This window comes from Podarcis melisellensis (genome assembly GCF_964234715.1).
Source record: "Podarcis melisellensis genome assembly, chromosome: 1".
NCBI lineage: Eukaryota > Metazoa > Chordata > Lepidosauria > Squamata > Lacertidae > Podarcis > Podarcis melisellensis.
The window spans coordinates 91,883,081-91,900,232 of NC_138528.1; the positions used below are offsets into that span (position 1 = coordinate 91,883,081).

A 17,152-nucleotide genomic window follows, 5' to 3' on the forward strand; every position below is an offset into this window, starting at 1 on the left:
CTCATTTCATCGCTGTGACCTATTTATTCTTTTAAAGTATTAATATAATAATTTCCACCGGATATCCATGTTATGCAGGGCAGTTTGTTTATCCTGGACACTAGCCAATAAAACACAAAAGTCAGTGTGTATATGCGCAGAAATAATACACACCCCCATAATCAGACAAGCCACATAAATACACAACGAGAGAAAAAGAGAATAATAGAATTGTAGCTTTGGCAGGGACCAAATCTCTGCAACATAGGGATCTTTTTGCCCAGTTCGAGTCTCAAACCCACGACCCTGAGATTAAGGGTCTCATAATGTACCGACTGAGGGGGTGGAGCGTTATTTAATATCTCAGTCTATCAGTCTCACAAGGAGCATTGCTTTTACAGAAACCAAGGCAACAGCTGATAGCAGAGACTTATCTCCATGAATTTGGAGCACTTTCTAAATTACTGACCAAGGGTATAAAAACCTCCTTTCTGCATTTGTGGCTCCTCATAAGACAAAAACACAGCTTCCTCCACCAATGTCTACCTACATCTAAGCTGGGTATGCCAATTCTATGATGATCTCATCATGGATGTGTTTCAACACACTTGGCAGAACTGCGCTCCCAGCACAGATGTGCCATGGCAAGGAAGGAAAGGATATTGCTGATATCACCTCTGTTCCCTGCTCTCCAAAACACAAAGGGAGCAAGACTGCATCCCTTGACAGCATCTTTAAACAGTGAAATTAACAGGGAGGTTTTTAATGTTTGGTGCTTTATTATGCTTTTAATTCTGTTGGGAGCCGTCCAGAGTGGCTGGGGAAAACCAGCCAGATGGGTGGGGTATAAATGATAAATTATTATTATTATATTATTATGTCTCATTTCAAAAATGCTGCCATTTACTCTATTGATAACCACGCTAAGTTTTAGACTACAGTGGTACCTCTGGTTACGAACTTAATTAGTTCTGGAGGTCCGTTCTTAACCTGAAGCTGTTCTTAACCTGAGGTACCACTTTAGCTAATGGGGCCTCCTGCTGCCACCACGCCACCGGCACACGATTTCTGTTCTCATCTTGAGGTAAAGTTTTTAACCCGAGGTACTACTTCCGGGTTAGCGGAGTCTGTAACCCAAATTGTAACCCGAGGTACCACTGTACTGGTCTATTAAAGTTCTCATGTGGTGTTCACTGTTTTATACATCTTTGATACATATCTTTCTTGATGAATCTCATTTCTAAACTGACATGCAGCCAATTAAACAACTGCACTTAAACATTCAGGGTGATTTATAGCGAGCAATTAAACCGAAGTGGCTGAAAACGCAGTACTTCCATTCTGGTTAAGGACCACATTGCTATGGTAGTTCTTTGATAATTAAGTGGCTACTAGATCAGGGATCGGCAACGTGCAGCCCATGGGCCAGATGCGGCCCACGAAGACCATTTCACTGGCCCATGAGCCACCCCTAAACCGAGCCGCCTACTCGGAGAGTCCCCCGTGCGCTGCTCTAAACCAGTGCAACGCGGTGCGGGGACTCGCTGAGTAGCACTGGAAATGGCGTCTGCGCACTCGCAGATACCAGAAATTGCATCTGTGCATGTCCAGACGCCGAAAATTGCTTCTGCGCAGGTGCAATTTTCGGCGTCTGGGCATACGCAGGTGCAATTTCCAGCGCCATGGACATGCGCAGGCGTGATTTCTGGCATCGCGCTGCGCCAGTCCGGCTCACGAACGATCTCCATGGGAGTCATCTGGCCCATGGCCGGTAAACCTTGCCAACCCCTGTACTAGATCGAGCTGCAAGGCTTCGTCTCTATAATAATCTCCAGGCTATGTTCAACACCAAGGCAAAATACAAAGCAAAACAAATCAAACAGATATTGCCTTATAAGGCTTACACTCTTATAAGAACTGCTGGATCAGGCCAATGGCTCATCTAGTCCAGCATCCTGTTCTCAGAGGGTCCAACCAGATGCCTATAGGAAACCAGCAAGCAAAACAGGAGCACAAGAGCACTCTCCTGTTTCCAACCACTGGTATTCAGAAGCTTGAATTGCTGCCTTCAACTGTTGACGCAGAGCATAGTAGCCACTGATAGCCCTCTCCCCCTTGAATTTGTCTTAAAAATTGCACATGTGAAAGCGAAGGGAAGAGAACTATTTTGTTATGATGTGATAGTATTTATAGGCAAGGCAAAGCTATCAATAATACTGATGTGTCAATTTTTCTGTGCCCAGATATTAATAGGGTCAATATCTAATTAAATGAACACAGCTGATGACATTGAATTGACACACTGAAATCTAAAAAGAGCCTGACCCAAGGCTAGATTCTAAAATCATTGTGATTCCTTTTTCCCACACTGAGGGATCAATTCAATGACAATATGCACACAGTCCTACCGAGTCAACAAAAGCACCGGTCAGTTCCTCCCGCGACTTCTCGTTGCAAGCAATCGTAGCTTCAAAAGAGAAAGAACTGAACTACATGGCAAACACAGAATGAACATATTCCAATTCTGTAGTGGAAGATTTCAAGCTTCCCTTCGTAACAGCTTTCTTGGTAGATTTCTTGCAATGTGTGCTGATATGTGAAAATTTAAAAACTTGGGCGGTGGCTGCATACATCATTCCAACTCAAGAACTGAGAATTCCCCAAACAAAGTCCAGAAGTGACACCCTATTCTTTTCACTATATGAAACTTAATGCTTCAGAAGGAGGCAGGTGCCCCAGATTCAGTTTTCCAAAGATCTGAATTTAATCAGACACAGAGCTCAATTCAGGCTTTGGGGCCTAGCAAAAAAAACAAGCTGTGGCACTTTCAGTCAGGGGATAAAGAGAAGCGCTAGTGTTCTGGTGCTCCCCAAATAAGGCATCCATCCCTTGTCAAAACACTGGGCTGGGTTTCCCTATGTTGTCCAGTTGACTTGAAGAGGGGTGGTTCTGTCACAGAAACCCTATACAGTGGTACCTCAGGTTAAGAACTTAATTCATTCTGGAATTCTGTTCTTAACCTGAAACTGTTTTTAACCTGAAGCACTTTAGCTAATGAGACCTCCCGCTGCCATCACTGCGCAATTTCTGTTCTCATCCTGAAGTAAAGTTCTTAACCCGAGGTACTATTTCTGGGTTAGCGGAGTCTGTAACCTGAAGCATATGTAACCCAAAGTACCACTGTACACAACACTTCCAAGGCTCTTCAAACATCACATTCATGGAACAAACATGCAAATGATGTTCTTAAGAACACAAATGAAATGTCAGATTTGCAGCAGCATTCCAGTTTACGCTATGCCTTGAATAGACCACGCTGTAATAAGCAATATGAACTAGTATCTTCCTTGATTTATTACTGAACTAGTGGAAATTCTTGTCCTGGATTCACACGCTCTACTACAGCAATATCTGGAAGGTTCTTGACCGGCAGTATAATGAATACAAACATTGAAAAGCCCTATATTGTTTTATAGGCATTTGCCACAGGCGGCTTGGCAGTACATAAAATAATCTTGTTAATGTGGCTTGTTAAACTGTAAACAACACAGAAGGAAATAAATGAATAAAGAACTAAAAGCCACTCCGTTGCACTCCTCCTTTTAAAAAGCCCAGAATAATATTAGGGGGAGGGGAACTATGAAGAGAACATGGTGTGCTATGCAGATACATTTTCTAAAGTGGTGCTATTTTAAAGTGCATTTCAGAAGCAGCATCAGAGCATCCCTATTGTTTAAATGGCAGTTCCCTGGAATTAGTGAATTCTTTTACACAGAGCTGATAACTCAACATCAGCAGCAGAGGGAAGGGTTGTTAGTCATGCTTCCAGACCCACTGTGCTGGTCCAGGGGGGAGGTTACCGTGGGGCAAGGTCCAGGACCTGAGTTGAGGGTCGGCAGACAGTCCTCCTCGGGCGAAGCGGGGTCCACAGCGGGAAGCCGGGCAAGGACAGGAACTCTGGGGGAAACAGGACTGGATGCTGGCAGAAACAGCTCATCAACGACGTTGCTCCCGCAACCTGGGACCGGGCTGACTGGCCTTTATCTTCTCTGAGGCCAGGGGCGGTCCCGGCCCCCAGGAGACCCGCCTCTCCTGGCCTTAAGGTGAGCACTCCTCCTGGGATAAACCAGTTCCCTTCGCCTCTCTGCCCTGAGCCTCTGCAGTTCAGGAGAGGCTGAAGGGTTACTGGGCCCAGGGGGAGACTCACCTGTAGGCACTGAGTCCTCAACCACCTCTGGAGCCAGAATGGATTCACCTGGTGCCTGCTCCTGAGGATCCAGCACAGGTGCAGGTGCTTCAGAATCAAGGCCCTGCCCCAGTTCAGCCGGCCCAGGAGGCGGGGACTCCTGTGCAGGCTGGGATTCCTCCGGTTCAGCCTCAGGCCATCACACCCACAACCCCACACATACATTAATTAAAAGAGAAACATCGCCTCCTGACCCCACCCCCACCCACCATGGCCCCCTCCACCTCTCCCCCCCCCTTTTCTTCCTAATGTAACCCTAATGACTCAACAAATGAAACTGACCTGTAGAAAATGTAACTTGAAAAAAGAGACATTGCGCATACCTTTGTAAATAATAATAAATAATAATAATAATAATCCTTATGCTACATTCTCTCCCTAGAATATGGCTGTTTGTTATCTGGCTTGAGGGCATAAACCACCATGTGAGGTTAAATACTCAGAAAGATGGGATAAAAATCTATGTCCTAATCTAAATCTAGTCCAGGCTCTTCATCTGATCATTGTGCAGTTATTGACAACAGAAACAGGCAGTGAAAACATATTCCAGGACCAGGGCTACCATCCTACAAATATTTACTTGGGAGTAAGTCTCACTGAACTTAAAGGAGCTTATATCTGAGTAAACACAAACATTATCAAGCTATAAGCCTTTACTCAAATTAACATCGTCCACACACATGTTCAAATATTTAACCACAATCTTTAGCTTGTTCCATTGCAAACAAGAGCGGAAACTAGTAAGATCCAGTATATGGGTTGCATCTAGCTAAGTCAAACTAAAGAGTAGAACAACTGGAATCAGTGGACTTCAAATATTTCAGTGGGTCTACACAGAGAATGACTTACTTGAATTTAGCCCTAGGCCTCCAGGTAGACAAGTGATATCTGCCAAATCAGCTTCCATGCACAAGCAAAGCAGTTTACAGTAGTCAATGGCTCCATATATACACAAAGTTTAGCCAATTTATAACTGTATTTGGTTTGGGAGGGAAAGCACTCTCTAAAACCTGACAGTACAGAAATGAATGGACTATAGCATCAGTGACCATCAGGCATATTTGCAGGCTAAGAACTGAGGAGGAGGAGTTTGGATTTGATATCCCGCTTTGTCACTACCCTAAGGAATCTCAAAGCGGCTAACAGTCTCCTTTCCCTTCCTCCCCCACAACAAAACACTCTATGAGGTGAGTGGGGCTGAGAGAATTCAAAGGTGTGACTAGCCCAAGGTCACCCAGCAGCTGCATGTGGAGGAGCGGAGACGCGAACCCAGTTCACCAGATTACGAGTCCACCGCTCTTAACCACTACACCACACTGGCTCGCACACCACACTGGCTTCTGAGGAGTGTATCCTACAGGATTCCCTCCTTAATAGGAAAAAAAAATGCTAGATTTTTTTTTGAGGCATTGTGTCTCTGAATACCAGTTGCTGAGAACCATAAGTGGGCAGAGTGCTGTTTCACAAGCAGAACCTGAATTTGCTCCCCGTGGGTATTGGGTTGGGTACTGTGAGAGATAAATTCTGGACTAGATAGACCTCTGCCCTGACTCAACAGGCTCTTTTTCACATATACACCTTTCCATATATAAGCCACCCTTTCCATAATCTACTGAGGGGGAAAACATTGAATGACTATCTCAGAACACCACCACCACCTATATTGATTGCAGAGGGAAAGTGCAATAAAAGCAAGCCTTGACACTGCTCTACTATTGTTGTCCTGCATGCCAGTCACAGAGTTCTTTTCATGTGGCAAATATACCGTAAATAATAATTGTTTTCCCAGCCTTTGGCTACATATGCTTTGTGAGCCACAAAATTGCTACTATGAAATGTAGGCCAGCCTAAGCTCAACAGAGCGAATATAAGAATGAGAAAGAGAGAGGGGAGGGGAATTCCATTGAAAGACTTATGAAATTTGTCCAATCCATAGGTCTGGGTCATTGAGACTGAGTCCTCCAACAGTCCAACAAATGGGATCCTCTCGTAACAAAGGAGACCCCACCTGGCTGAGAGAATGGTTAAAAGGCACTGGTACTGAATGGCTGTAATCTACCTTGCCCTCCTCTAATCAAAGTACTTTATTTTGCACCCCAAGTGTTGAAGTCTAAACCACCATTTTGGGGAATCATCCAGGAATGTAACTGCAGGAATAAATCAAAAGGGCAACCACAGAATACACTGTAAATATGCATGTTGGTAGCCGAAGAACTGATGCTTTTGAATTATGGTGCTGGAGGAGACTCTTGAGAGTCCCATGGACTGCAAGAAGATCAAACCTATCCATTCTAAAGGAAATCAGCCCTGAGTGCTCACTGGAAGGACAGATCCTGAAGCTGAGGCTCCAATACTTTGGCCACCTCATGAGAAGAGAAGACTCCCTGGAAAAGACCCTGGTGTTGGGAAAGATGGAGGGCACAAGAAGAAGGGGACGACAGAGGATGAGATGGTTGGACAGTGTTCTCGAAGCTACCAGCATGAGTTTGACCAAACTGCGGGAGGCAGTGGAAGACAGAAGTGCCTGGTGTGCTCTGGTCCATGGGGTCACGAAGAGTCGGACATGACTAAACAACAACAATAACAGCAGCAGCAGCTTTGTAAACGTGGGTTGTTGGAACAATTGCAATACGACTGGCAAGACATTTGATGGCAGAGCCACAGCCGCCTTGTATGATCTACAGAGAGAACTGTGTCAATGCAGGTCTTATCCAAGCACCTCTTCACTGCCATTTCTAAGGCTTGGAAATGGGGGTTAGATGACCCTCGATCTAAATCGACTGCATGCTATTCTCAACTGCCCCAAGATAAAAGTAAATGGTTCCAAGAGGATATTATTTCCTTGACCGCCTAATATATACAGGCAAAGTTCCAATTCCTTTAAAAAGGATGATAAAAATGTGATGATATTTAAAGATTTCCTGTACACAGACATCCCAAGGATAAACTTGAGGTGTAGGGGAGGGAGGGGAAAGGAAACCACAGTTTGTTTATTTTCAGTCAAAGTTATTTTGAGAAGGGCAAGATTTATTTCATTGCTGTTAAGGTCACAACAACAGACTTTGTGAACACAAGGTATCTGTATTACCCACAATTAAACCTCAGTTACACGGGTACCACGGGTTCCACCACGGGTGGAAGCTATAACGAAATATAGTAAAGGTCCAGCATTTGTTAGACAAAGGACAAAGGAATGACAGTAACTGACCAACTTACCTGGTGGAAACTCATTCAGCTCTTAAAACACAAGCTTGTTTTACACACAGTTATCAAGGATGTTCTGATCCCATCTACCTCAACATCTGTCTATAAGACTAGCATTGTGGAATGCAAGTCCTACCACACCCAATACTTGGTCATGCTGATTTGGGCTGGTGAGCCAGAAATTTGCCATCAGTACTACAAACTGTAGCCAACCAAATTATTCAGAGAGGTACACAAGATAAGTTTTATGGCCCATCCCCTGTTGTGAGTCCCCAGTATCTGGTAGTCAAGAGATTTACTGTCTTTCAGAATGAGAAAGAAACCTCGGACTTTGCCTTCAGACTTTGCCCTCCCCACACCTAATATATTATCCATATATCTATTTTTAAATAAATAAAAAGATACTGAAAAATCCTAAGCCGGTGGTTTGCTTACTCTATAAACACAGAAAACAAAGCAAGCAAGCAAAAAACAGCAATGCTCACAAACATGTGGAAAGTCGATTTCAAATTCTATTGGTATCTTACAAAAGAAGACCAATTGATTGGGCAGCACTAGGAGCCACCAGTCTGGAAGTAAAGGTAAAGGTAAAGGGACCCCTGACCATTAGGTCCAGTCGTAGCCAACTCTGGGGTTGCGGCACTTATCTCGCTTTATTGGCCGAGGGAGCCGGCATACAACTTCCAGGTCATGTGGCCAGCATGACTAAGCTGCTTCTGGCGAACCAGAGCAGCACATGAAAACGCCATTTACATTCCCGCTGGAGCAGTACCTATTTATCTACTTGCACTTTGAGGTGCTTTCGAACTGCTAGGTTGGCAGGAGCAGGGACCGAGCAACAGGAGCTCACCCCGCAAGTCCTAGGCTCTGTGGTTTAACCCACAGCGCCACCCACGTCTGGAAGTATCCACTGACAAATACACTGTTAGGTGGAAAAGCACAGAAACATTATCTGATTTAACAAAGAACGATGGTGCAGAGACTTGACAACTGGAGCCAACAGTAAGGTGTGCAATGCTTTGACTCAAACAACTTGAATTCCCCCCCCCCCTTCTGCCAAATGGCAAAGTAAAAACAGGAGTCTCAAACAACTCCAGCACCAGATTCTACATTTTTTTTTAAAGGGGAAGTTTGGCAAGGGATTTGCCTCTTCTCAATATCCTTAAACTTCATAACAAAAGCCAAATAGAGGTTTTACAAATATTGCAATTAGAACAGTAAAGGAAGCAGGGGGAAGAACACACATTCCACAAGACATTTAGAAAGGCCCATAATTTATAGGTGCTTATTTGCTAACCCTAAAAACATCCGAGCCAAGAAAGAGGAGACATGCCAGTTTGTAAGCAGAAATAATATATATAGCGGGCAAAACTGAGACAGTCAATGGGAATAAATTATCCAAGAATACAGACTCTATGGAATAAACTCCCAATCATTTTGAAATTCTAAAAGATCAGAATGTTTCCCATTGGCCATTATCTGCATGGTCACTATGAGAGGCGAGTTCTTCTATGGACATCTTTCATATTCCCCCAGTTCTCTCTTTCTTCACAACTACTGTATCTCCTGGGGATGCCTGACAAAGAGGAAAGCATAAGGGAGAGTTGAGGATCCCTTATCTGAAGGTGCAGACCTCTATGAGGCCCTGATAAAGACTTGGTAATGATACTAGCATACAAGAGAATATGTTTTTATTCTACCAAAAAATAAATTAAAAATCCTGTCATATTTCAGTACAGTTCATTTATAAACCAGTTCAACAACAATAGTCCCAACACAGCTTTTGACAGACATCTGCCAAGAGAACAGGCACTGACATATCTATTGTCCCAAAGTCATCCCTTATTCTGTTTGTCTGTGTGTGAGAAGGGGTGAGGGGAGAACATATGTATGTTCGATCTGAGAAAGGTTATGCATGAAAATATAGCCTATGTGTACAGTGGTACCTCAGGTTACAGATGCTTCAGGTTACGCGATTTCGGATTGTGCACCGTGCTGAACCCGGAAGTACCAGAACAGGTTACTTCTGGGTTTCGGTGCTCGCACATAAGCACTAAATCGCAACCCGTGTATGTGCAGACACTGAGCTGCAGGTTGTGAACGCTGCGGGGTGTGAGAAGGAGGGATACAATTTTGACAGGGGTGCAAAAGTAAGTATTAAAAACTCATGCATTATATCTACTTGTTTTTGAAGTGCTAAACGATGTACACCTATTTTTCAAGATGAGAGATAAAACATCAGATCTCAGCTTGCTCAGTAGCTGATCTGGGACCGCAGACCAGAGAGAGGGTGGCATCTCTGCAACTTCACTGGCCGTGCACTAGCACACATTCAGCCATTCAATACTCACAAGTCAGAGGCATGTGATATTGGGACAGCAGCAGCCTACGGGATCTTTTCTGCACAACATCTGGGCAAGAGCAGTCAATCTGAGCAGGAATAATCTGCTATTTATGCAGCAGTATTAAAGGCGTACAACCATTTCTAACTGAAGCATGCAGTGGGAGGTAGCATACAACAAGCATAATTCCAGGGCATAATTCCAACCCTGGCTTGCTTGAGAAACCAACATCCAAACACTGTTGATACACACATTTTGTGGGCCAGCTACAGAGAGCTGCCCAATTCCTGTCAAGCCACTGACATATTACAAGTCTCTGCTTCTCTGGTCATTCCGAAACCACTCCCCCCATACATTTTTTAAAACACAATTTCAGTAAAGTAACATAGGAAATGAACATGTTTATATAAATCCAGCTCCTTTTTTATTTTTTATAAAAGACCTTATGTGACAGCCAGCTCTAGCATGATAAACACTTCTACAGCTTGGCTCCGATGGAAAAAGCCACCACAGAAGCCTCTCTTGTGCAGCAAGATAAACATGACCCATCTTTGGTGGCTGCTTTTCTCAAGTGGTCTTTCTTTGTAAAGGATGCATTATAGTGTGCCATGAAAACAAGATGTTTTATGTGAGGGAAGTCTTCATGCATAGCCTATGATTATACACAGTATATATACTGTATATGTGAAGTTTTCCTTTTGCAAATTCACTCCAGGGGCCTACCCATGCCTCACTGTGAAAACTTGGCACCTGCATTCTTAATGCAGCACTACCAACCATCTTTGGCTTCTGTTTCTCCTGCCTTTACTTTTGGCAAGTGGTTGCCCAAGATACTTGGCAAACCTGATGCTTAGTCACTCACTCGTTTCCACTCCCAAATGCCTCTCCAAAACAACAGACATCAGCTCTTCTGAACAAGCAAGCATAGGATAGGCTGCAATTAAGTCTGATTCAACTACATCATTACACCTTTTACATTTTGTACCACAATCTTCAAGAGCTCAAGATGACTTATTGATAACTACTTTTCTCTATTGTATAGAACAGGGGTCAGATGGAGAGCCTCTGGCCCACCAGAAATTCTCAAACTACAACTCCCATAATGCCAAACCCTTGGCTAAGCAAGCTGGGCTAATGGGAGCAGGAGGGCCACAAGATCCCCACCAATGGTCCAAAATGATTGTCCACAACTCCCCCCCCCCCCATGCTTTCTGTTTTGTTTTAATATTTATGCAAAGTCTTTATATGTGCTGTTTTCACACCCTACGAATCTTGTCCAGAAGGGCACTGTGGGCAATTCAAATCATCAACAATGCTGAATAAGTCACAGGATTATTTTAAAAATATATTAAAAAGAGTAGCCCCACCGACTTAACTTTCTTCCTCAGTCAATCACTTTTGGAGTTCGTGCACACCTCTCTTAAATATTCAACAACTAATTCCATTAGTTTGTCTCCCACTCGGTATGCCAAGCTTTAAAACCCTGTTGCTGGGGGATGGGGACTAAGACGCAGCTTCACATATTCCCTTATACCCAAACACCTTCCGAAGCAGTTTTATTTTCAAAATACCATTCCTCTCGATTATAATTCTGCTTCTGAAGCCATCCACTAACCTCTAACAGTGTTGAAGAGGGAGAAGATGCATACGCAGGCGGCGGCGGCGGCGGCGGCGGCGGGGTAAGGCAGGAGCCCCCTCCGCCGGGACATGACGACCGCAGCTGGAGAAGGGGGAAAATAAAAAGGCTCCTCGAAAGTCTTTTGTGCAGCTGCGCCGGGAGAAGGGGAGAGAGCGGCGGCGGTGCTCCTTCAGCAAAGGCCACCGCTAGAGCGGCTGCAGGCACCGGTCGGCTCGGCCAAGGGAAGAGGCGCGATCCTGGGCATTCCTGCCTCGTCCGGAGCAACCAAGGCAAAAGATAAAGGGGTGCGTGCGCGCGCGCGTGTGTGGAGAGAAATGGGGGAGAGAAGACACTGCCTCCTTCCTTACACCTCCACAGCAGGCTCCATCTCGCGCAATGCTCGCCTTGTTGCGCCCGCGCCGCCGCCGCCGCGCACTTCTCCCGGGACTCGAAAAGTTGCGCGACTCCTCATCCGCCGAGTTCTCCCAGGCCCTGCCTTAGCAGCCTCTTCCACATCTCCGCCTGCTTTTGCATCTGAATTTCTGACTAGTGGTTTGTGCGCCCCTCTCTCTCTCTTTCTCCGCGTCTCCTTTTCCCCCCTTCCTTTACTGGAACTCTCTCTTTTTACTCTCTTTCCAAGACTCAGCAACTTACTTCCTACAGGATCTGAATGGCAAAATCTCCGCCCAGCCTGCCCAATAGGCACCCGGGGATTTTTAACTCTCTATAGCCCGATCAGGATGCACCTCCCCGCCTCCGATCACAGCATTAAGTTCCTAATCTAAACTAAAGGCTTTTTTTTTAAAAAAAAAAAAAAGCTAAATGGATCTATGGATTCCAGGTCAAAAGTAAGCGAGTGCATAATAAACTTGTTCTAGATTCAGGTAGGTAGCCGTGTTGGTCTGACGCAGTCAAAATAAATTTAAAAATTGCCCAGTAGCACCTTAGAGACCAACTAAGCTTATACAGTACCCAGAACAAACTTTGTTGGTCTCTAAGGTGCTACTGGACAATTTAATTTTTATTTATTTATTTAAACTTGTTCTAGATTGCCGCAACCTTAAATGGCAATCCTATACGCATACTTATTACTTGAATAAAATTGCAACTTGGGCTGTATATACACCATACATGTAAAGCATGTGTCTCTCTCCTTGCCCCCCTCAAGAATCCTGGGAACTCAGCTACAATTCCCAGCACACTTAAACTACAGCTCCCAGGATTTGGTGCCTGCGTGTGCTTTAATTACGTTTGTTTGGTACATAGCTCCAGTACTGAACTTAATTGCCCTCCAGTTACATGGTAACCATGGATGTAGCCAGGGGGGGCAGGGAGGAGCAGCTGCCCCCCAATCAATAAAAGGTAAAGGTAAAGGCACCATTAGGTCCAGTCGCGGACGACTCTGGAGTTGTGGCGCTCATCTTGCTTTACTGGCCACAGGAGCCGGCGTACAGCTTCCGGGTCATGTGCCCAGCATGACTAAGCCGCTTCTGGCAAACCAGAGCAGCACACGGAAACGCCGTTTACCTTCCCGCCGGTGCGGTACCTATTTATCTACTTGCACTTTGACATGCTATTGAACTGCTAGGTTGGCAGGAGCTGGGACCGAGCAACGGGAGCTCACCCCGTTGCAGGGATTTGAACCGCCAACCTTCTGATCAGCAAGCCCTAGGCTCTGTGGTTTAACCACAGTGCCACCCGCGTCCCCCCCATCAATAAATACCAATAATAATTAAAAAAATCAATCAATCAACACCAATAAAAAAATACATAGCAAATTGAGATTCTGCCCCCCACCCAACAAAAGGCCTGCCCACCCTAACAAAACTCCTAGCTATGCCCGTGATGAAAATGTATGCTGCATTACTTTTCAGTTATCTCAAAATGTGGTAAGCCAGACTTGTTGCTTTTGAAGGCACTCCTACCCATTTTGCTGAGTGAACCCTGGACTTCTACCCCAAAGTGCTGCCATGAGGGCACCATTAACAAGGCCCTGCCATGCCCAGCGACTTGGAAAAACCCTCACTGAACTCACTGAAAAACGCACTTCTTCTGATAAAACGTCTACAAGGCTATTGGACTGTAAGGTATTGATTTGTGGTGTGCAATTCTAAGGTAATGCCCTGGAGTAAAGGTAACCTGTATATTATCTTCCAAGTATACTTTCCTACTAATACCCTGGGTGTATCTTTTTAAGTAAACTATCTGTCAGGGTTAGGTAAACCCAGTATCAGCCTGTATCTGTCCACTATTTTAAGGATCAGACTGTTAAGTACTTACATCAAAGGCAAGGCTACTCACTTTGTAGGCCCTGAACGCTTTGTAGGCCCCTTGATAAACAAGCTAACACATTACTGCATTAGTAAATGAAAGTAAAAACAAGCTGAAGGGTGGATCCTTTAGCTCCAACCCATAATAACCGGAGACAATATTTAACTCTATAATTACCAATTACTGCACAGATCTTCTCCCAGTCCCCTAGAGAGAAATGAATATGTCATTTCAAAAATAGCTCAGCTCCTCAGCAGACACAACAGCTCCCGAGTGTCCCTGATCCGTCAGTGCATACCTGTACACATTGGATAAATGACTTCACGCTCGCATGACAAGTAGTTAAAGCTTATTGCCTACTCTTCCTGGCTGTGAACTGCTCTAGTCTGGTCTGGATATGATTGGTACTAAATTGGGAAGCACGCAAAGAATAAGAGGGGGAAAAGAAATTTCGTGACGTACTGCAGCTATCAAATATAGTAAAATTGGCCCCTACTAGAGATTATGCAAACTTAAAATGAAAGATCAGGTAGAGTGCAGGTATTCTATTAATCACCACTGCTCTTCTTCTAGAAAAAGAGGTGCCAGAACTCACCATGAATGCCTCCCTTGTTCTCTTATAATGGCAATGGCACCACCTGAGAGGTTCCAGAAGTGAGTTTGGGTGAGTTCCAGCTTTAAAAAAGCCCTGCTCTTCACATAGTCCTGAGTTGCCCTTGCTTATGGTGTGATATATGCTCTATCAGCAATAGCCAACAAGGTCCAGATGTTGTGGACTCCTGCTCCCATCATTCCTGCTGACTGGTCATGCCAGCTGGGGCTGATGAGAGTTGTAATCTGAAACATCTGGAGAGCTCCACATTGGTTAGCCCAGCTCATCAACTGTCAGGCAGACATTGGTTTTTTAGGGTGCCACAAGTCTCTTTGTTGTTCACACTTAGGATGCAAACAACTGTCCTATAATTTTGACTCTGCTAGACTTATTGCTGTGAGCCCTACAATCCTTACATGGGGGGGGGGGGCATATAGGAAGATATGTCCTGATGCATCTAGTCCAGTAACAGTGAATTCTCTTGGGACAAGCCCAATAGCTATTTCCACTGATAACACAAAATATGACTTGCTGTGCGTTTTTACTTGGAAGTAAGCCCTATTGTGTTCAATAGGACTTACCCCCTAGTAAGTGTGCCTAGGGCTGCAGCTGCAGAATAACTCATTTTATTGGTTAATCTCTAATTTGCTGATAAATGCAAAATCTAAAAGCTATTTGCTTACAGACTAAAAACAGCAGCTAATTGCTGATTGCCCCATGCTATTTAAATCACAAACAGGAAACATGTCATAATTCCTTATGTAATAACCAAGTGTTTCGATCTTTCTCCTTTTCTTGCTACTCTTATGCCTGTTTTACCAAGTACCTACATTTTTTTACATTGTATTTATTGATGGATTTATTTCAGATGGTTCAGTTGGGTGGGAAGGAAGAAGGGAACAAGGCAGCAGGTGAAGAGACTGACTTCTTTCCACACCCAGCTCCAGGACCAACTTATAGCAACAGTCTTGTGGAAAGGAACATCCACTGCCAGCTCCTGCTCATGGAAAAGGGACATAGTTCAGGAGTAGAGCATCTGCTTCACATTCAGAACATCCCAGTTCATTTCCCCAGCATCTCCAGGTAAGGCTGAGGAAGCCTGCTGCCTGAAATTGTGGAGAGCCGCTGTCAGTTAGTATAGACCAGGGTTTCCCAAACTTGGATCTCTAGCTGTTTTTGTACTACAGTTCCCATTGTCCATGACCACTGGTCCTGCTAGCTATGGATGATCGGAATTGTAGTCCAAAAACAGATGGAGACCCAGTTTGGGAAACCTTGGCGTAGACAGCACTGGGCTAGATGGACCATTTGTATGACACGGTATAAGGAGTGGCTTCTTACCTCCAGCGCAGCTGGTTGTGTTGTGTTGTTTTGTTTGTAGCCTGGTCATGTGCTACTTGGTCTAGCTCATGTATTTTATAAGTGTCGTTGGTGGCTTTGATTCAAAAGGCAGGATGTGAATCTACTGAATAAATAAATAAATGAAATAGCCTAGCAAATATTCTTAGGTTAGCTTGCAATTTAAAAGTAATCTCCCTACCCCATCCTTTTCTAGTCTTTCTTAAGCATTGGGATACATATTTTACATTGTGAAACATTTTGGACAAGAATTATAGGGGAAAGATAATAATAAAATGCACGAGCCCCTCCCCTCCTGGTCTGTGCCCCTCTCACCCGCCCAGTTTTAGTCATATCATGTCCCAGCCGCTGTCTAAAAACAGTAGCTGGCAGAAAAGTAGCTGTTCCTTTACCCTTCCTGTAATTTGAGCACCAGGCTCTTCTCTTAGGCTAAGCAAGCTAGGAAGCTGCCAGTCAAAGGATGAATTAATATGATGCTGATGGACATACACCTCACTGAAGTGCAGTAAGTGTCATGCAGATCTCAGCATCCCTCCCACTGAACTAGTTCACGAGCCAGTTTTATGAGTTCTGGTCTTTAACGTAGAATGCCAAGATGCAATGGAAATCATTCTGTGCTGCATGATGATATATGGAGGGTGGAGGGTTTTTGGTGTTTGTTAAAACAAGCTTGTGGCTTTAAGCCAATCCTTTAACTTAACATGGATGGCTCTTCAACAGCAGTTTAATCATCTTGCTTGTCAAGAAAGACAAACATGAATACTCCCAGTGCTTGCATCGTTGGCTCAGTTAGCCAGTCTCTCACTTCCATCATACATATATTGCTTTCTCCCTCTGTGTTAAGACCAACATGGCTGCAAATGAAGCCTATGAAAAAAGGAAGAGTTTCAGTTCAACCATGTGTAAATCACATCCAAAAGAAAAAAATATCACAGAAAACAATATGCTTGGAGGAAGAGGGCTGTTGCAAGTTTTCAATTAGGCATTTGGGAGAAATTATTTGAAAAAGAGATTAAGGCTTTGATCCTATCCACACCTAGCTGGCAATGAGTCCCATTGAACTAAATGGGGATTACTTCTGAGTCGGCATATATAGCATTTTACAGCACTTTTGTATGGCTTCATATGTGTGGTTTTTTTAAAGGATCACAGGTATTTGAGGTAGAGACATTTTTTGGAACTAGAAAAAAGTAGTAAGCATATTCTCAGAAACCATATGAAAAAGCAGAAACTCTTGGGGAAATGTCAGGCCTTTGACCTCCACAATCAACACCACCCCCATCTCCCCTAAAACACACACACGCAATTTACCACTTGTCAACAAGGTGGCAAATTTCCACTGTGCTTTTTTGTTCTGTCCTATGTACCACAGGCCCATGGGCCTTGCTTCTACTTTTTGCTGCTATAGCCAAATTAAAAATACTTGTATCGGGAGGGCCAGCTTCCAGGTCCCTATTGGTGGCTAAGGAGATGGTATGTTCTTATGGGCAACATTCTGTGTGGCCTGAGCTGAGATTCCCTAGAGATCTTCAAATAAATCC

The 17,152-nt window shown here is 44.3% G+C and overlaps 1 protein-coding gene across 1 annotated transcript in view; it reads right to left on the reverse strand.

Moving 5' to 3' along the window:
• The window catches only part of ITGB5 (integrin subunit beta 5), a 75,952-nt gene extending 63,911 nt beyond the window's left edge, over positions 1-12,041 (reverse strand). The window contains exon 1 of the mRNA XM_081924961.1: positions 11,387-12,041. Within this exon, the coding sequence (XP_081781087.1) occupies positions 11,387-11,480 (94 nt within the window). The 5' untranslated portion in view covers positions 11,481-12,041. The remainder of the gene's footprint in view (positions 1-11,386) is intronic.
• Between the last annotated feature and the right edge of the window lie 5,111 nt (positions 12,042-17,152).